This window comes from Metschnikowia bicuspidata (assembly GCF_001664035.1).
Source record: "Metschnikowia bicuspidata var. bicuspidata NRRL YB-4993 chromosome Unknown METBIscaffold_1, whole genome shotgun sequence".
Taxonomy (NCBI): Eukaryota; Fungi; Ascomycota; class Pichiomycetes; order Serinales; family Metschnikowiaceae; genus Metschnikowia; species Metschnikowia bicuspidata.
Window position 1 is genome coordinate 3,897,298 of NW_017387731.1, and position 20,233 is coordinate 3,917,530.

Below are 20,233 nucleotides of genomic sequence, written 5' to 3' on the forward strand. Positions count from 1 at the left end.
AGATGGAAAATCAGCTGACATGGAAATTTTGTAAAGTTGTAAATTGACTGAGATGGAAAATCAGCTGACATGGAAATTTGTAAAGTTGTAAATTGACTGAGATGGAAAATCAGCTGACATGGAAATTTGTAAAGTTGTAAATTGACTGAGATGGAAAATCAGCTGACATGAAAAGTTGTTAAATTGTAAATTGACTGACAATGAAAAATGGCTAGCATGGGAAATGAGTATTGGCTGACATGGAAATGTAGAATTGTAATGGAATATGGTAAACTTGAGAATGAGCTGGCATGGAAATTGGCCCGCATGTAAATTGGCTCACATGGAAAATGAACAAATGATAAATTGGCTCGCATGGAAAATTGACTGACATGAAAATTGAAAATCTGGGTTCGGCTCACATGAAAAATCGGCTGGCATGGGAATTGAAAATCGGAAAGTGGCTGACATGAGAAATAGGTCATATGGGAATTGACTGACATGGGAATTGGCTCACATGGGAAATAGCTGACACGGGAATTGGCTGATATGGAAAATTGGAAATTAGAAAGTTGCCTAGCATGAAAATGGCTTGCATGGAAAATTGGAAATTGGCTGACATGGAAAATGGACAAATGGAAAATGCGCTGGCATGAAAAATGGGCTCACATTAGCTGACATGGAAAAGTGGCTCACCTGAAAATTGGAATCGGTCTAGCATGGAAGTTGGCTGACCTAAAAGTTGGAAATTGCTGACATAAAAAAATGGTCAGCATCAAAAAATGGTCAACATGAAAAAATTAGCTGACATGGAAAATTGTCTGACATGGAGGTTGGCTGAAAAGGCAATTTGAAAATCTATAAAGTGGCTGGCATGGAAATTAGAATTGTGAAATGCCTGACATTGAATATTGGCTAACATGAAAACATCAGCTGATATGAAAATGGCTGACACGCAAATTGGTTGACACGAAACTTGGCTGACACGCACGGCCGCTAGGCTTGGTACCAGGAGAAAAACAAGCGCAAGTCTCGGAATCAGCTCCTTTTCGTTCAGGCCCCATTGGTTATAGCCACCGCCAACAAAAGTGACGGCTTGTCGCCAGCTAATTTCCATCGGCTTCGTCTCGGCTTCCTCTATGCCTGCGAGATTTGCTCGCTACAATCAATACCAATGTTTGGAGCCCTTGCGACTTTGCAAGCCTGAACCCAGAAATCCCGCCTTGCACGGCGCCTGCAAACAGGGCCGATATAGCACATAACCTGCACCGGTGCAAATCTAAGAACATGCAAGTATTCCAGGGTTATTGCACCTGGCTGTACTATCGAGTCATTCGAGGTAAGCCTGGCTCTGAAAGCGATGGCATATTTCTAAATAGACGATGTAGCCAGTTTGTTCTTTTAAAATTCGCCTGGCTTGAAGTATCTCCGACAGCGGCATGGATAAGATCCAAGAGCCATGGATATCAAACCTGGCCACAGATAACAACCAGTTGATGGCCTACCTCAGTTCTGGCTTTGTCCCGCTATTTCTACAATCTGAAATGAAAAAATACGCCTGGGGTCAGTCGCAACGGTATTTTTCTTGTATTTTCTAAAGACTCTTAGACTTTTCCTCCCACGATCTAGTGCATATTTATGTCAGTTCGCGTGGGCATATTAGGTGGCCAGAGCGCTCTCAATGGACTAAAAGTATAGCCCCGAACCTGGACCCAAAAGAGGACTTTATTGTCAATTCGGCTCTGCTATCATAGCCCAACAAAATAGTACACTCCGACCCATATGCGCTTATTTGTGCCTTTTCTGTTCGTTGATATCCTCGGCTCACTTTTCAACGATCAATAGAGAAACCTCAAATGGTTTATTTTTTGTGTTAGTATCAGGGAGTCATATCTCTTCAGCTATCAAAGTTATTAAGGGCCGTGTTGCTTATTAGTGAGTATTAAGATGGTGATATACATAGAGATGTTGTCTGCGCACTCCTTTGTGTTCCAATTATTTAGGTTACTAGCTAATTATCCGGTCATCAAGCCAGCTAAACAACAGTGTCACAAGTAACTTAAGACTTGGAAATCACCTCCAGTACTTTAAAGCTACAAAAGACCCAAGACCACCTAGAGCAGGAAGGAAAGCACTTTGCGGTTTTTCAATATGGCAAACGGGAAAATCCCGTGAGCCTAGCTCAAGTAATTTATTAAGACGTCAAGAACTCTAGAATTGACGCACGTAGCTTTAACCTCTAAATGTGGTCACCAGTCTTAGATTCTTATGTTGCTATAAAGTATATCGAGCTTTGATTCAGATATAGCTCATTTATGATGTCCTGAATAGCTTACGGCACCTTGCGAGACTGTCTCAAAGCCAAAAATGAAGTTGTGCTACATATCCAAGATATAGAAAGCTTGTTTCAGCTAGCTTGTTGCTATGTGAGCCCGGCTTTAATACTTGCATGTTCTTGTCGTTTTCTATTGAGCAAAAAGTGGAACCAAGCAAACGTATGGATGATATGGTTGCAATAGAATTCTTAAAATACAAGCTGAGGCACATCAATAATCGAGGGCCAGTATCTATGATTCAAAACCAATGCCCCGACTTTGCTGGATTTTTTAGCGGACGTATTTCTGAGTCTCGGCCTCTTCAATCAGTAGTCTCAGTGTTTGGAGGCTGTTTCTAGAACACCATCTGCTCACCTTGGTACAGAAGTGTCAAGTTCATGAAGGCGGCAAGAATAAAAATGTATGCCTCTAGCAAAATGTTAGCAAGCTCCCACCATATATCCTGATCAATTTCAATAATAGCGTGGACATCCCAAAAGCACTAGCCAAGTTCAACAAGAACGGCTTGTTATTGACAATTGGCTCCCGTTATGGTGGACCCGTGTTTAGTACCACAGCATTGAAGACGCATTGCATACTTGTGAAAGGAGACAACACAGTGTCGTCTGATGACTTAACTTTCAGGTGGCACAGGCTTAAATGCATAATAAAATCCTATTGGGCATAAGGCTGTTTGAAGATGAACCTGCGCTTAGTCTCCTCACAAGAATACTCAATTATCAAAGTCTACACATTTTCAATCCGAAGTTTAACAAAAGTACCGTCTTAAAATCGGATCATCATATGTTACATCATTGCACGCTAGGCTCGATAAATGAATGCTTGTCAGTTTATTCTTTGTTCACTTTTAGGCTGCTTCAAATTTTCAATGGCTTCCGGGAGGATTCTCCCCACATAGCTAAGCTTTGGATGCAAACCTACAACTAGGGTTGTCGGAAAGCACTGAGTCTGTCATCATAGACTTTCAAAATACAAGAAACCATTTAATGAGATGTGTCCTAAAAACTTCCTCTTTTCCGTACATTCCAAACCACGGTATCCAAAATCACCAGTGTCTGACCTTCTTAACTGAAGATCTATAAGCAACTACTAATTGCGTGAAGGTTACGCCTTTCGCTCCAAATCTAATCAGTGGTCCTGAATTTCGGAATTCGCTAAGACACCATGATATACCACGAAGTAAAAAAGCAGTATTCACCAGAGATACACCAAGATATGTATCATGAGATCACGAGAGGAGCCAGATGTGCAGTGAACTTCGGGCCCTTGGTAGAAAGGACATATTAAGAGGCACGGCTGTTAGAAGGTGTGTTGTGAATTTAGTATCTGCATATTGGCTATTTCTTTGGAATTGACAAGTTTCTTTGGTCAAAAGGCAAACACCTGCTTGCGACAAACCGTGTCCCAATTAACTTACTCCAGACACCAACATTCTCTTGAGAAGCTTTGCTCAACGAGAAACACAGACTTTTAATAATGTAAGATCTGGCTCGTATTGCTAGTAGAGGTCCGTCATTTAAACCGGCGGGCTATATCTTGTAGGATTTCGAAAATTCCGCCTTGGTCTCGTAAGACTAAGATGCAGCCGTCAGAGACCGTCTGGCCAATCTGTCTACTCAAAATTTCAGGCGCCACAGATCTGACAATCAACTCACATAAGTGTGCAGCCAAAGCATACCATCGAGGTACTCGTTGTGTGAAGATGCAAGCAGACTATGCCTAATAGCAGAAAAAGAGAACGCCCGGCTACGTGACCGCGAGCGGCAATTGGCCAAATACCAGCCAGGTTCTGACCGTGTAAAAGCAGCGTGGTAGAAGGCCCCTGCCTTCATAAGGCCTGTGGCGAGCCTCTAGCATCCAACCTCAAATGATCCATTTTCTGTATATACAAGTCATCTACGCCATGGCCACATCCACAGGGGCCTCTGGGCCCGCAGTCGCCGCGGCCCGCTCGTCAGCAAACGCTGCCAACGCCATCTCCCGAATCTCGTCCAACATCACGCTTTGGTGTTTGGCGTTGAACGCAGGCAAGGTGTCATGCGTGATTAACGTGGGGTCCCAGTGCTTGTCGTCGCCCTTTCTCCAAAGCGACTCCCATAACGCCGTGGTGTCCTCCAACGAAAACTCCTCGATCACGTGGGCCAAGTCGGCCACAGCCTCCTGCGTGTACGCCGGCCGGTACTGGCCGGAAAACCATGTGTTGCCGTCAGCGTTCTTTTTGCGCATGAACTTCGCTTCTTTCACCAACTGCGTGTCGCGGAGCCGCCGCAACTCCACGAGCCCGTGGTATGCGGCCACTGCATAGTCGTAGGAGGCGAAGTTGACCACGCACATCACGCGCCAGAGATCGTTTCTGCGGCTGGGCTTCCTGTTCTCCCAGTTGGGCCGCACAAACTGCTTGTCGATCTGATTCTGGTGATAACCGGGTACTTGTGAGTACAAGACCTGGCCAGAAAACAAGTTTTTAAACATGAACACCTGTGGGGCCAAGCCCAACAGCCGGAGCTCGGCCGCGGTTTTGGGGCCCTTGGCGACCCGCGCACCCACCTCCTTGCGCGCGCGGATCTGCTTCATGAGGAACTGCCTCATCTTCTTCTCGGCTCTCATCTTGACGTTCGCCATTTTGGAAAGGGTTTTGGGGGTGAAACGGGTGTGTGGATACGGGTTAATGATGGGGCAGCCGGGGTCTTTTTTTTCGCTGGCGTAGCAGGCCGCGGCCGCGGCACGTGATGTCCGGTCACGTTGTAAGATGTCACATGATCGTGTGCACGTGATAGCGGGCCTTGCTGGCTCTAACTGTGGAAACTGTCACTTGGCAGATGCGTGGCGGGCAGACTTGGGACACACGTCTATGACGAGTTTCGGATTGCCACTTATAGCCGTGTGGACATGGACGATATCCCGGGTTTCTGTTTGAAACCAAAACTCGCGGGACATCTTCGGTTTAATACTCGCAACATGGGAAGGGGAGCGCCAACCACAAAAGCCACGTGATGCACTAGTCACGGGCTCTCCAACTCCCACACTCCCCAGACCCCAAAATCTTGGTGTATTAGTTTTCCACATACATGCTGAATTGGAATGCGCGTCTTCCCGTGGACTCTTGTTTCGAATCTCGGAACCATGGTGCGAGAAGGACCGGAAAACGTTTGCAAAAACACGCGCCGCCTTCAACAAAGTGTGCGTGTATTCCAAGAAGCAGTTTTCGGCACAGAGCTTCCTTCTGGTGAATTTCATTTGGATGCAAATGGCCTTCTTGGTGAACAAGATGTATATGTTTGTATGTGTTCCTGTACATAGTGGTTATCGCCGAGGTCGCATGTAGACTGACGCGACTGAAGAGCCAAGTCCCTGATAAGGCCCAAAACACTCGTTACGCGTTCATCTGCAAAGGCAACGCGATCAACTCCAATTTGGCTCTACTATTAGTTGTGGGCTCTCAGACCTGCCTAGGCATTTCACGTGATTCCACATCACAGAGATTGCCAACGAAAATCAGTACATTCGTGTAGCGCATATGGGGCCTCTGAAAGACATCAGTTGGTGGTTTGCGAAGACTGGTTGTGTTTTGTGTTTACCAGATGTTAGCTTCTGGTTTGAGATCAGGTGGATTTATGTTCAGGTCTGGATGGTCTTACACATAACCTAGGGATGGGTTTCAAAAGGATGTCTCAAAGGTTTTGGACGTTTTTAAGGATTTTGCGAGCCGCCATGCTAAGGCAATGGCGGCGAACGCTAAGACTGGGCGGTATTATTTGCAGCCAACCCATTGCCTGATCTGAGTCACATGACCTGGTGCGCGTGATGTTCGGTCACGTGCCGGCGCGCGGCCCTGCTACGCGAACGCTAGCACAATGTCTTCAAATCAAAGATATTGCCCGTTTCCCATTCCACCCGTTTTGCCCCGATGGGCACCGTGTCGTATGTATTCGAGGCCCTATCGCTGGTGGTGGTTTTCGCCGTGTTCTCGCTGTGGTCATTCAAGTATGTGTTCAACCACGACATCATCCGCAACTACGCTCCCCGCACGCACCACGCCAAGGCTCAGATCAACGATATGTTGCAGCACGCCGCCGGCGCCAAATACGGCCACCGGCTCCTTCGGCTCGATGTGGATGACGAGCTGGAAGATGAGGCTCTGCGGCCTTTTTCCGTGCCAAATTCGGCCCGCTGGGGTGCAAACGGCGGCCCGCCATACACCACGCTGCCGGGCACTGTGAGCGGCAACGCCCCTGCGTCTCTAGCCGGCGCCAGCGTCCCTGGGTCCTCGTTTCTAAAGGCACATGGACGCCATGACACCGTGCACTACGTCGTGGGCGTGCTTTTTTCAGGCGTGGTCACGCTTTCGTGCGAGTTAGTGCTCCTTCTTATGATCGAGCTTTTCGGGGCCGTGGCCCTCAACTTGGCCGTCCTCAGGTACGTGATCGCGGCGTTGGTTGTGCTCGTGACCATGGTCCAGCCACCCCTCGTAATCCTGCTCTACGTGAACCAGCGACTCACGCCGCAAATTTCGCTCAGGTCGCCCTCGGCCATTCTCAAAATGGTCGCCACGGCGGCTCTTTGCGGTGTGTGGTTTGCTGTGCTCAGCCGCTTTGGCTCTATTGCGCAGGCCCTTGGCCCGGCGGCCGAGCGGTCGTTCCTCGAGGAAAAAACCAACGAGGTGGTGTTGGCTGGCATCTCCATCACTGCGCTTCTCTCAGGAGTCGGCTGTATGCTGACGCCCATCCGCAGTTTCTGGGTGGATGGTGTGGTCCTGCCTAAGATTGCTCTGAACACCGGCGCCAGCGAGACCCAGCTAAACGAGCTCATCCAGTCGTACAACTCGACCCAGATGCTCAAGAAAAAGCGCCAGGCAGAGCTCGACGCGCTCCTTGCGTCAGCTGCCGGCACCGACTACTCTATGCCAGTGAACGACTCCTTGCGCCTGCTTAAAGGCAGTGGCCGCAGGCTCCTATCACGTGTACAGTCGTTCACGAGTCTCTCAAGCTTAACCGGCACGGCCACCGAGGAGGAGGAGCTCGCCCGCGAAATTGAATCTTTGCAGAGTCTTCAGGACCTGGTGTACGCAGACATCTGCAAGAAAGTGGACGCGGTTCTGCGCGATCGAGGATCCTCAGTCAAGGCCGGTGTGCGGCTCAACCGGCTTGTGGCTCTCGGCAATGCGATGTTCTCGGTCTACTGTGTCTATCGCATTGTAAACGTATTGTTTCTTCGCTTGCCCTACCACTACTTCTGGAGTCTGGCGGACTTGCACAGAGAGACCAACATTATTGATGACGGAGACCTGTCCGAGACACTCAACAAAAACACCAAGGACGCGCTTGCCATCACCATCGCCAAGCTCATCCAGCGCCTCTTCAGCTACTTGCCTCTTTCGGAGACGCAGCTCGTCAATCAAGTGAGCTTCATTCTCTCGGGCTCGCTTTTCGTGTGTTCTTTCCAAAACGTCGTCATTACTTTCAGGTCGCTCGGCCGCTTCCTTCCGACAAACACCACCACGGTCGATGTGCACGTCAAGACATTGGTAAAACACCTCATTGTGAGCGAGTTCCTCGCGATCTACGTCATTGCCACTGCGCTCTTGATCCGCTCGAACTTGCCACCAGAAACCGCGACGCTGATGCTGAAGATTTTGTCCTTGTCACCAACTTCGGGCCCCACATCTCCAGCGCAAATGCTCAGAGAGGTCGAGTTTATAGACATGTGGTTTGACAAGGTTTTCGGTGTTTCCTGTTTAGGGACACTTTTTTTTCTTGCCATGAAACTATTCATTGAGAGCGACAGCATTTATGAGGCTGGCTACGACGAGGAAATGATGATAGAAGAAAACTCCGCACTCAAGATCTCGTAGCCTGGATCTCATTTGGGTTATATCATGACTGAAAGTATAGCATCGATACTGGATTATAGATGTGGATGTGCTCCGAGCACAACCTGTACGACAACGGAGCCAATTTGATGATTTTCACGATCAATTACACTTCGATTGGTAATCGCCAAAATTCACATGAGTCTCTCTCCCTTTTTTCGGGTCCAGATTGAGGTGACTCAAATTGTTTTTGGGTGTTTATTCATCGTCATCCTGAAACACTAGCAGGCAATCTTGATCAGAATACATTTTGAGAAAGATGGAAGAGAAACAGTTCCTCGCATCTTCGACCCTGACAATCAAATGATTTATTCTTGAATTAATCTTTGACAGAATATTTCAATAATCATCATCCTTAGAAAAGAAAAATGCATATCGTCACTATGGCCTTGGTCTGAATTCCTTCGCACCATGCTGTAGTGAAATGTGATTCCATGTGAATATACACAATTCTGAACTCAGATATATTTTTCAGTAATTAGAATTTGGCGGAAAGCTCACAGAACCGCGTCTCGAATTGAACTTGTGTTCTCACATCTTATCTCTTGATATGCCTTTTATTCTGAGTATTGTGTGTTGACTTGACAACCATTGCTCCACATAATCAAGAAGCATGAATTAGCCATGATGCGGTTTAGTGCTAGTAGTGCTGATGGAGTGCAAGTTCTCCTTTGAACCATTCTTGTTGCATCGAACCTCTCGCATGCTAGTAGGCGCGAGGCTTTCGAATAGCCAGAAGTCTGACGTCTTCATAGTACTGTGCTCAATGGTCAACGCAAAACCTTTTTGATTAGCACTCTTCAATGCTCTTCTAGAATAAGCAAACGTAATTTTTTACAAACAGACAGAGTCAATCGTATTGAGTATTGAGCTGTGTAGAGGAAATTTCGTTTGAGAATACTTCACGAAAAGAAAATCACTCGATGCAAAGTGCTGAATTCTGTCATGAAAATATGCTTGTTAGTACATACTTTAGCTCTGGAAAATTGGCGTCAGATAACAGCACATTATGCAGAAGTTTCATGAAGACACGTGGACTCTGTCAGAAGACTTGGGCCGGAAAGTGGGCAAGAATTATCACAAGAATCATTGGCATCCATCAAATCGATGGTTTTTGGAACGAAAAGATTGGTAAGTCGAAAGAGCTCTGAAGAACTGTTGATGCTTTGAACGATCCATATCAAATTTCCAGATAATTCTCCAATTGAAGTGTATTTTTCTCATGAAGAACACCTTGGATCGAAGATTCGAAAAACACCATCAACAGTCAAAGAAGTCTGAGCCCACCATATGGGGTCTTGATATATAGTAATGGAGTATTGGTTTCTGGGTGCGTACTTGTAAGAAACGCCTATTATATGGCATGACCCAACCGTATGTCTACAATCATCTGGAGAGTCATTGTGGGAGCTTGGGACGGGATCTACATTTCCGGAATATGCTTTATCGATATCTCCACGCAAGAGACTCGAAACCAGGATGGATGGTCTCGTCATAGGCGCGAGGATTCTTGTCTGATCTCACAGTCCCATTCCCATCACAACTACCTCATACATTACAACACACATGACCAAACTAGTATACAAGTAGAGAGTTTTCTGGCTTTTCTATTCTCTTCCAAGTCCGCCTGCCATTTTTCGGTATTATTTCAAGATCATGGTACTAGTGCCTTTCATCTTTGCCTGTCATCTCTTGGACCCGGGCCATTGGCCCGGGCACGTGCCATGGATGCCTGGTGATTGAAGATTGGTGTATCCTGTTGAAATCAAAAGAAACCTATTGCTTGAAAAAGGATCGGGCCAGCTGGTGGCCACACCGTCCAGCCACATTGAACGTAAGATGATATATTAAGCTATTTCGAAAATACCCAACACCAACTATGCTAGTTGTGCGGCGCTCTGGACCACTCCCATCAGCCATGCCACACCCGGCCCGTCCAAAACACAATGCCAGCACTCATTCATTTCACCCATTTCCCTCCCCCTTTTTATATACATTTCTTCTAAATGTGATAATTGTTTTGTTTCTACATTTTCAGGTGTATTCATCGGCATACCTAATATACTGTGACTTGCGAGTAGACTCGTTTTTGCAATTATGACTTCTAAGTTCTACAGCTGGTTTTCTTAGAGTAAGTGAAATGCTACTCCTGATAATATAATAAAAACATTATCAATAATTCTATCAATTGTAACATATTTTACTTTCCCCTTTCTTCCCCAAAAGCAAGGACATCACCGCAAACTGGCCGTCTGTGGCCTGCACACGCGCGCGCGCAAGACGGGACTTCCGTATAAACCAGGCAAAAAATTCTGAACCACCCATATCCACCATTCTGTTCGCCAGATTAACACGCACCACCGGCTGGCCTAACTTAGCGAGAATGTCCAGCACCAGCAGCAGAACCCCCGTGCCCTTCTCGCGCGAGCAGCTCGAGCAGGTCTTGAAAAGACGCTTTTTCTACGCGCCGGCGTTCGAGATCTACGGCGGCGTCTCGGGCCTCTATGACTACGGCCCCCCAGGCTGCGCCTTCCAGGCCAACGTGATTGACACGTGGCGCAAACACTTCATTTTGGAGGAGGACATGTTGGAGGTGGACTGCACCATGTTGACGCCGCACGAGGTGCTCAAGACGTCCGGGCACGTGGACAAGTTTTCCGACTGGATGTGCCGTGACTTGAAGACTGGCGAGATTTTCCGTGCCGACCACTTGGTGGAGGAGGTGTTGGAGGCGCGCTTGAAGGGCGACAAGGCGGCGCGCGGGCAGGCGGTTGCGGATGCCGGCGAGGAGTCGGACGACAAGAAGAAGCGCAAGAAGAAGGTCAAGGAGATCAAGAACGTCAAGTTGGACGACGCCGTGGTGCAGGAGTACGAGTTTGTGTTGAACCAGATCGACGGGTACCTGGGCCCGCAGTTGGGCGAGTTGATAGCCAAGTACAACATCACCAACCCGGCCACCGACGGGCCCTTGGAGCCGCCCGTGGAGTTCAACTTGATGTTCGAGACGGCCATCGGCCCCTCCGGCCAGTTGAAGGGCTACTTGCGCCCGGAAACCGCGCAGGGCCAGTTCTTGAACTTCTCCAAGTTGTTGGAGTGCAACAACGAGAAGATGCCGTTTGCCTCGGCGTCCATCGGCAAGTCCTTCCGGAACGAGATCTCGCCCCGCGCCGGCTTGTTGCGTGTGCGCGAGTTCTTGATGGCCGAGATCGAGCACTTCGTCGACCCGGACAACAAGAAGCACCCGCGTTTCGCCGAGGTCAAGGACTTGCAGTTGAGCTTCTTGCCCAAGGGCGTGCAGGAGGTCGGCTCCAACGAGTTGGTCGTCAAGTCCGTGGGCGAGGCCGTGGAGTCCGGCATGGTGGACAACGAGACCTTGGGCTACTTCATCGCCAGAATCTACAAGTTCTTGATGAAGATCGGCGTGGACCCCTCCAGATTGAGGTTCAGACAGCACATGTCCAACGAGATGGCGCACTACGCCTCTGACTGCTGGGACGCCGAGTTGCACTCCTCCTACGGCTGGATCGAGTGTGTTGGCTGCGCCGACAGATCTGCGTACGACTTGAGCGTGCACTCTGCCAGAACCAACGAGAAGATGGTCGTCAGACAGGCCTTGCCCGAGCCCGTCACTGTCGAGAAGTTCGAGGTCGACATCGACAAAAAGAAGTTCGGCCCCAAGTTCAGAAAGGACGCCGGTGCCGTGCAGAACTTCTTGGCCGAGAGAACCCAGTGCGAGTTGGAAGACTTGGCCAAGGAGTTGGCTGACACCAGCAAGGTTGTTTTGCAAGTTCCTGGCGTCGAGAGCGACGTGGAGGTGGGCAGCGACTTGATCAAGATCGCCAAGGTCACCAGAGTCGAGCACGTGAGAGAGTACACGCCAAACGTCATCGAGCCCTCTTTCGGTATTGGCCGTATTCTCTACTCGATCTTCGAGCACCAGTTCTGGAGCAGACCCGAGGACAAGGACAGATCCGTGTTGTCCTTGCCTCCTTTGGTTGCGCCAACGAAGGTCTTGGTGGTGCCTTTGTCGAACCACGCCGACTTGTCCCCACTTGTGCAAAAAATCACTGCCTCCTTGAGGAAGGAGCAAGTCCCATTCAAGGTGGACGACTCCTCTGCCTCCATTGGTAAGAGATATGCCAGAAATGACGAGTTGGGCACGCCTTTCGGTATCACAATCGACTTCGACACTGTCAAGGACAACTCTGTCACCTTGAGAGAGAGAGACTCTACCAAGCAGGTCAGAGGTAGCCTTGAGGACATCATCAAGGCTGTCAAGGATATCACATACAACGGCGTCTCTTGGGCAGAGGGTACTGCCAACCTCACTCCATTTGAGACTGCCTCGGACGAGGCCTAAATCACATTATGTATCTAGAATCAAACGTATCATATGAAAACAATATTTCCATCTGTGCTTAGGTGACTGTCTCGAATTCCAAGCCTTACGGACTACTTTGCTCAAGATCACCGTCGCATCACTCAAGTCAAACAGCAAGAAGGCGCGTGTTCGGATGTGCTTTCCACCATTGAGAAATGGCTGTGTCCCGCTTGCCCCTTTTCGATTTCAGCGTGTACAAGTCTTTGAACAAAGCAGATATCTTAGTTTCGTCCGACCAGATTGACAGACTTGGTCACAGACACATATAGATGTATAATAATGCATACATTCGAGTCAATAAGAGGTGCTTTGAAAGAGCTGCGAATTTGGCATCATCTGTAGTTCAAATGTTCAAACGCAAAGATTCTCACTCGATTCCCCTCATTATTAAACAAATCTCAAAATAAGAACTAGGTAAACAAAAAGTGTTCAACCCCCAAAAGTGTTTTTGATCAAAAGCAGCCGTAGTCATGTTATAATATAGAGGAAATTGATATGATTATGAGGTGCATTACATGGGTCCAACCCTGGCATGTAGTATTTAGAGAGACCGTATACCGTTTACTATTGACCTTTTCGGTTTGATATCTTTGAGTGTATTACCGACTGTTTTTCTTTTGCTAGTCGTGAAAATCTAAGTTCTCTTCATAAAAAGGCATAATACAGTTCTGGTGATTGTTAATCTAGCCGTTCATAAGCGAGTATCATGACATGAGGTAATGCAAAATATGTCTCTCTCATCAACGCCCCAGTTACAATTGTTCTTCCGCTCGAAATCTACACGAGTGGTTCTTTAAGCTTACATTTTCGAATGAGGGAAATGTTCATTGAAGTTTACACCGTCATCGAAAGGTGCCTAGATAGAGGACTACTACCGGGATATCATTTCCCCTGCATCAATCTGATCGATTGTACCCATATTCATCTCTAGGCCTTTAGCCTTTTTAAAAATATCGGAAGAAATATAGACACATAGTGTTGTTGAATCACAGTGAAGTATTATAATTTAACACATTATAGATCCGCTTGTCATCGCAGAATACATGATACCATTTCATGTCAGAGTTGCGCGCTGTACCTAAAACTCAATAGTAGACTAGTAAACGATACTCTAACGATCACAGTCTCCAAAATAATTCATTTACCTCCTCCCAAATTCTTTGAGATCTTGTTAGCTTTTAAACCGTCTGTAGTTGTATTTCGATTTTTTGTGGACAAGTTAATTGTTGTAAGTAATGCGAAAATAAGGCACACTTTTAAAATTACATCTTTTGTAGTCATCTTTTGTCAACAATGACCAAAATTCAGTTTGAGCACGAGGCAAGTATTTTATGGTTATCAATTGCTTTTGGTAGATTTATCCGTTATACTTATCTTAAACACAATAAAATACTATTTGATGGAGTTAGACTCGTAGAGTTGATTCTTGGGAGAGGCGTATTTCTGAGGGCCATACCGAATGTATATTCTTGCGGAGGCATAACCACAAATGCTCGTGTCCTCGAATTTCGAAGCTCGCACCTTAAAACAAACATATAGACATTGAAATGTATAACTAATCAATGCGTCTTTTAATTCTCAAAAATAAAGGAGCATTTGCTGCTGGATTAATCATATTTCAAAACAAAAAGAAAGCTCCGCGACGGGGAATTGAACCCCGGTCTACCGCGCGACAAGCGGTAATTCTAGCCACTAAACTATCACGGATTTTGATGTAAATACTAACCATGTAATGAATATATAGACTGTAGTGATAGTATGTCAGACACCACAAACTAATCGCTGATTTCTGTAGCTCCTCAAAAATTGTCTGCCACCATGCCACTTTCAAATGCTGATGAACGAAAGAGTACGATCATAGTTCCAAGAATACCAAAAATGTCCGCAAAAAATCATGAAAAAAGCTCATCAGAGATCACCACCGAGTCACCGTCCCTCACCTCTTTAAAACGTATCCGATTGAAAGCATGCGGCCCTATTGATACTGAAAGTTCTATTGAGAAAATTGATAGCTCACAACGAAACTTCCTTCTTAAGTATGCCCGGGGCTTTCATTTCAATGTAAATCAAACCAGGCGTGTGTTCGAAAATAAATCAAAGAGAGATATTTTTTTTGAGCTTTTGAACTCTTTACCGGAAGACGACCTCTCGATCAAACTTGATGTTCAAAACCCGTGCGGTGTGTCTGCTGAAAGCATGGAAAAGGCATTAGACCGTGCTTTCATGGTGAAAAAGGATAAATATGTAAAAGCCATTAGACTGCTTGTAAATGAAGCCAAAATACAAAATAAGGAAATGAGAGGAGAAAAAACCCAGTGTGGGGGACATGAAGTTGAACCCAATCAAATGAGAGAGTTGGTGAGCAGTGCAGTTGCCTGTATTTTCATCGCCAACGCAAAGTTCGTTAATAACAAGGTGTATCTCATATATGCCAAGTCGCTCAGAGCCATGACTTTCATCGCTTCGAGGATTGCCCCAGATTTTCACAAAAGCGACATCCTCACTGAACAGGAAGTAATCAATAAGATCCATCACCTTGTGTTCAGGTTCAGAATATTTGAGGAGGGAGACCCAGACAACTTTTTCATTTTGAAGAAACTTCCTGTTCTCTCAGGCAGGTTAGCATGGACCACCGTGTCGTTCTTGCCCATGGAAAATCCTGAAGATTACTTTTCACAATCGTTTCTTTATCCAGAAGATGTGGTTACGAGTTGGATTACGGGTGAAACAAACTCTAGAGGTAAAGTTTTTGCAGATGTCATTATTGATTTGGGCAGAGAAAAGACGCCCCCCAGGCGCTTGACTATGGATCGCACCACGTGTCATCTCCAACACGTTTTATCCACCAACAAATTTGACGGTCTTATTGCAGAAGACAAGAAAAGATTGTCAAAAATGTTGGAAGACAACAATGGCATCGAGAACTCAACTACTAAGAGCCTCACGAATGCTATTAGTAGAGCAGAAGTTAAGGCAGCCATCTTCAAGGCAAGAGTCTGTGAGGTTATCGCCGCAACTCAACAACAAAAAACATACGATGCACGCGAAGATCACGCTCGAATGACCTGCGTCGTCCAGTTCAAAATCAAATCTCCACGAGTGCTCTGTGCTGGAAACTAGAACATTTTGGTGAATTTTAACTCGAGTTGTTTTGTCCGTGATTTGATGTGTTAAAATCAATGAATCACGTACCATAGACAACTCTAAAGGTCCAATGGTACGGTTTTAATTCTGAGTTTAGGATGAGCAACAGTCTTTGATTTGGCATGGACAAGCTTTTTACTGTTTATACTCTGGGGAATATGTATCCTATCATCAGATGAATCCCCAAAGTTACCGATGTTTCGAATTGTGGTTTTACGGGTGTAGCGGCTTGCTGCCAAAAAACGACACCGAGGCAGCAATTTGTGTCCAATTCATCTTTGAAGGCTGCATGACAATCCCGTTCGATAGTTTTCGAATCTGTGGCTGGTGTGTATAGAGGAACTACTGACCGGAAACGACGACCCCACTGGAAGGAATGACAGAAGCAATATATAAATAAAAAACAATAACAATATTAAGAAAACAGACAGAAGGTAGAACGGGGATCCAACGGATCGAAGAAACAAAGAAACTGAGAACCTTGTTCGAAAACAGCAACAGCTTTCTGAGTACACTGTCTGGACCGCGTCTGCTGGATCTCATGCGGGCAGAATACATGTAAATTTTCATGATATCGAAGTATGGTATTTTGTTCATTGGCCGGTGCAAACAGGAAGAGCTTCCGCCACTTTGCTCCGGGCGTTTCCTTGTGTTTTTTTCCTGAAGTGAAGGCGATGAAACGCTGGCGAAAATTTTGGAAAGAATTATACAAACAAGAATGGTTGGAGCAAAAATATCTCACCCTCATCCATCTATTTAACCACGTCTCCCCTGTGCGCTTTCATAATAATGAAGTCAGGGCGTCAAGATTCGAATGCAGGCTGTGTTTGAAAAGCTGTTATAGCTCAGAAGTTAACTCATCTCTACAATGAGTGTGAAATTGTGCACTTTTGGTGGCAAAAGATCGGCTTTCAAGCTCCAAAGCACCTAAGGGAGATGCTTATTCCTATAAAAACTTCATTTGACAATTTGAGAAACCTTAATTGGTTTGTTAAAGTTGTTCGCAGGGTTTATTTGCTTGGGGTCTAGGAGGTACGTCTTGCTGCCTTGTCAAATGAACTATGGTCACGGGCCCCCAGGTAAAAATATCATATGGAATGATGACATTTAGTTAATTTTATTCAAGTGGTTGACATTGGTTATGAGCAGAAGTCTTTTTGCATCGTCTTTGGGAGATCTCGTGAATTGGTGCTCGCGCCTTCTCACCTGACCCTTTTTCTTTGTTGCGATCTATTATAGGTTTCTTCTTTTATAGTTTTTTGTTAATGACGGGGTTTAACATCTCTCCAGTGACACCCTATAATTTGAAGTTTTTTTTTTAAAAAAAAACCTATTCGATCACGGCTCCTATGTTCCTTTTCATGATAATGGAGTTGGGGAGTCACAATTTGAATTTTGTTTTTGCTAGAATTAGTTGGTATGCAGGATACACTTGAAACGCTACTATGAGGTAAGTTTTCTCGTAATAGAAGAGAAAAGGCCGAGTTGAGTTGAGCATAAGGTAGAGAAAATAACTTTAAGAATAAATTTCCTAGCTTATGCTATTATATATTAAGCCGCTATTTTTTTACAATCAGATACGGGCGTGTGGTCTAGTGGTATGATTCTCGCTTTGGGTGAGGACGAGCCATCGTTCACACAAATATGCGAGAGGCCCTGGGTTCAATTCCCAGTATGCCCCGATCTTTTTTAGAATTTTTGTATTTGCTTTTGTTGTCTACAAAGAAAAACATGTTGACTATACTTTTGGTTCACTAAATAACGTAAAACTCCGAGAGTCTACCGAGATCGATGGCCTCGCTAGTAGTGGACGCCGTAATTTTGATTTACTAAATAACGTTACCTCCAAGAACCCACCGAGATCGATGGTCTCGCCCGTGGTGGACTCCGTACTTTCTGTCACTAAACAACGTATACCTCCAAGAACCTACCGATATCGATGGCCTCGCCCGTGGTGGACTCCGCTACTAGTAGACCAGAGAGGTTGTGAACGCCCTTGGTAAAACTCACAAACAGGAATTCCGACTCGAAGACCTGGTTGGGTTCGAGAACCCCAAGCGCAACGTCGTTCGATAGAAGCACTACGCCAGCCTTGCCGGGTTTGCCCAGGACGTACTGCTCATACAACAACAGCCTGCTGTGTATGGCCAGGCCGTTGGCCGGTCTCCTGTCGTCGGGCCCCAGAAGCGAATGATGCGAGGAGCTCCGTGTGGCGCTACTGTAGAAACCCACAGCCAGGCCCAGAGGGGCCTTCCGTCTCGCCGGGGACGTCACGAGCGCCAACTTCAACACGTGGCTGGTCTGGTTTACGGCCTGGGCTTTCCACGTGACGGTGTGGCCCAAGTCGATTCTGGGGCTGCCGGAGAAAGACAACCTAAGCCCGGCCAACGCAGGTGGGGCCTCGGGGCCTAAGTTGAGCGTGAAGCCCGGCCTGCCGCCTGCCGCCGCGAAGGCGCTCCTTGAGGTTTTCATGCGCGAGGCCGCCCCACGTGGCATGGGCAACAAGGGCGACGAAAGGCTGGGCGTCGCGGGGCGCAGCGGCTCGGGCGGCATGCTGTCGGGCCAGCCCGGCCTCGGCGAGTACAACGAGTACATGGAGGCGGCGCCTGGCGATGCGATGGGCGACGCCATGGCGCCTGCATTCCGGCCGAAGGCAGCGGGTCTCTGGGGGAAGGTGCCGGGCGGGGGCAGGGGCTTCAAGTGCGTGCTTTTGGAGCGGAACTGCAGCTGGCCGCGGCCCTGCGGCGCGTGTGTCTTTGCAAGCGCCGCCGGGCTCTGCGGCCCGCGGTCGAAGTCGAGGATCGGCGTCCACGTGGTCAGGATCTCGCGCGTGACTTGCACCCAGCCGTCCTGCGCGGCGCCTCCGGGGAGCACGCTGTGCTTGTCGACACACGCACGGACCCGGATGTCGATGAGCCTGGCGGCGGCGGGGCCCGGGCAGATGTCGCTGTTCACTAGCCTGTATGTCACGCTGAGCACGTCCAGGAGGGCGCACCGGTGCGGGAGCGGCACGTCGCCTAGCTGAGTGAGCTGGCCGCCCTTGAAGCCGGCCTGGAGCCCCAAGATCCGGAGGGCGTATCTCTCTTCGGGCCGGGCCGGGGCACTATGGACCAACAGGGCCGCGGCCTCCACGCGCAACGTGGTGAGGAGAAGGTCGCTGCGGCTGCCGGGCTTGGTGGTGCGGAGCTTCAACTGGAGCGGCGCCGAAGTGGCCACCACAAGCGAGGCGCTTTCGTCCTCCAAGCAAGGACCCTCCAGCGGCCCATCGACCGGTCCATCGACGGGCCCCGGGCCCCGGGGTTTCGGTGTTTCAGCAGCCGCGCCGCCCGGCCGCCCGCCGCGCTTGTAGTAGAGCGCGTATGGACAGGCGTTATCGCCAAGCACGCCGTGGTTGAGCTCTGCTAGGAGGTTTTCCAGGCCCACCCCGGGGACTTCCGGAGCCCCGGGCGGCCGCGAAACCCGGCCCGGGCCGCCGCCCGAGCGCCCGTTTGTTTCCCGCCGCGGACACCCGGCGGACGCGGAGAATTTCCAGATGGACACGAGGGCGCGCGCGCCGTGCATGGCGCTGGATGCGCCCCGCCACACGAGGTCCGCCGCGGCCTCCGTGCGGTTGCTTTTTGTGGCGGTGCCGTCGACTCCAGCAGCACTGGCGCTCGGCTGGATGGTGATCAGCGGCGGCGCCAGCCCGCGCGGCGGGGCGCCATCTATGTACACGTCGTATGTGGCAGCCAGGGTCACAAACACGGAATCCGGCACCGCGCTTCCCAAGGGGGCCGTGTGCACCACAAAGCCGGTGAAGGTTTCCTCGTAGAAGAGGAGCGACCGCCGTGGACATTTGGAAATGCTCCAGCACAAGGCGTCCGCGCGCCGGTCACGTGGCGCGGCGCCGCCCTGGCCGGCCTCCTGCACGGCGTGGTCGTCAAAAAAGCGGGCGTTTTCCGGGACGACGATGGAGAGCGGCATGGCGGCAGAGAAGACGGGGTTGTTTTTGGGGGTTGGGGGCCGGTTGGCGCACCCGGCCAATGTCCCTGTCACGTGACCGGCGCGCGCGGCCCGCGGGCTCTTGGGTGCTTGGTGCTTGGTGATTTAGTCTTGGTGATTTGGTAACTAGTGATTTGGTGTTTGGTGATTTGGTGTTTGGTATTTGGTGTTTGGTATTTGGTGATTTGGTGTTTGGTGATTTGGTAATTAGTGATTTGGTATTTGCTATCTAGTAGTTGGTAGTTGGTATTTTGGTGATTTGGTGTTTGGTATTTGCTATCTGGTAGTTGGTAGTTGGTATTTTGGTGTTTGGTATTTTGGTGTCTAGTGATTTGGTAATTAGTGATTTGGTGTTTGGTATTTTGGTGATTTAGTCTTGGTGATTTGGTAACTAGTGATTTGGTGTTTGGTATTTGGTGATTTGGTGTTTGGTGATTTGGTGTTTGGTATTTGCTATCTAGTAGTTGGTAGTTGGTATTTTGGTGATTTGGTGTTTGGTATTTGCTATCTGGTAGTTGGTAGTTGGTATTTTGGTGTTTGGTA

General features: G+C 48.2%; 6 protein-coding genes and 2 non-coding genes across 8 annotated transcripts; 4 read left to right on the top strand and 4 right to left on the bottom strand.

Moving 5' to 3' along the window:
• Positions 1-618: 618 nt before the first annotated feature.
• Positions 619-1,257, bottom strand: METBIDRAFT_116248 (uncharacterized protein). Its single transcript, XM_018854040.1, has one exon. The coding sequence runs from the start codon at positions 1,094-1,096 to the stop codon at positions 755-757; it is 342 nt and encodes a 113-aa protein (XP_018714504.1). The 5' UTR covers positions 1,097-1,257; the 3' UTR covers positions 619-754.
• Positions 1,258-4,211: 2,954 nt separating this feature from the next.
• METBIDRAFT_38524 (mitochondrial 54S ribosomal protein mL67) lies at positions 4,212-4,937 on the bottom strand (the record flags this gene model as incomplete). Its single annotated transcript, XM_018857014.1, has 1 exon — positions 4,212-4,937. The coding sequence occupies one exon, from the start codon at positions 4,935-4,937 to the stop codon at positions 4,212-4,214; it is 726 nt and encodes a 241-aa protein (XP_018714505.1).
• Positions 4,938-6,197: 1,260 nt separating this feature from the next.
• Positions 6,198-8,166, top strand: METBIDRAFT_65558 (uncharacterized protein; the record flags this gene model as incomplete). Its single annotated transcript, XM_018858353.1, has 2 exons — positions 6,198-6,468; positions 6,595-8,166. Exons 1-2 carry the CDS (start codon positions 6,223-6,225, stop codon positions 8,164-8,166), a joined length of 1,818 nt encoding a protein of 605 aa, XP_018714506.1. The 5' UTR covers positions 6,198-6,222.
• Positions 8,167-10,541: 2,375 nt separating this feature from the next.
• Positions 10,542-12,859, top strand: GRS1 (glycine--tRNA ligase). Its single transcript, XM_018855627.1, has one exon. The coding sequence runs from the start codon at positions 10,568-10,570 to the stop codon at positions 12,542-12,544; it is 1,977 nt and encodes a 658-aa protein (XP_018714507.1). The 5' UTR covers positions 10,542-10,567; the 3' UTR covers positions 12,545-12,859.
• A 1,341-nt stretch (positions 12,860-14,200) lies between these two features.
• On the bottom strand, positions 14,201-14,272 carry METBIDRAFT_t49. Its single transcript has one exon. It is a non-coding gene; the product is annotated as a tRNA-Asp (tRNA).
• Positions 14,273-14,289: 17 nt separating this feature from the next.
• Positions 14,290-15,904, top strand: METBIDRAFT_116343 (uncharacterized protein). The gene has a single exon (XM_018854043.1). It carries the CDS (start codon positions 14,384-14,386, stop codon positions 15,683-15,685), a length of 1,302 nt encoding a protein of 433 aa, XP_018714508.1. The 5' UTR covers positions 14,290-14,383; the 3' UTR covers positions 15,686-15,904.
• Positions 15,905-17,282: 1,378 nt separating this feature from the next.
• METBIDRAFT_10219 (uncharacterized protein) lies at positions 17,283-19,672 on the bottom strand (the record flags this gene model as incomplete). The annotated part of the gene is made up of 3 exons (XM_018853715.1): positions 17,283-17,426; positions 17,553-17,611; positions 17,641-19,672. 3 exons carry the CDS (start codon positions 19,670-19,672, stop codon positions 17,283-17,285), a joined length of 2,235 nt encoding a protein of 744 aa, XP_018714509.1.
• On the top strand, positions 17,291-17,390 carry METBIDRAFT_t24. The gene has a single exon. It is a non-coding gene; the product is annotated as a tRNA-Pro (tRNA).
• Positions 19,673-20,233: the final 561 nt, after the last annotated feature.

Excerpts from the sequence above, each read along its gene's own strand:
- METBIDRAFT_116343 (XM_018854043.1), top strand. The coding sequence starts at position 14,384 with ATGCCACTTTCAAATGCTGATGAACGAAAGAGTACGATCATAGTTCCA.
- GRS1 (XM_018855627.1), top strand. The coding sequence starts at position 10,568 with ATGTCCAGCACCAGCAGCAGAACCCCCGTGCCCTTCTCGCGCGAGCAG.
- METBIDRAFT_116248 (XM_018854040.1), bottom strand. The coding sequence starts at position 1,096 with ATGGAAATTAGCTGGCGACAAGCCGTCACTTTTGTTGGCGGTGGCTAT.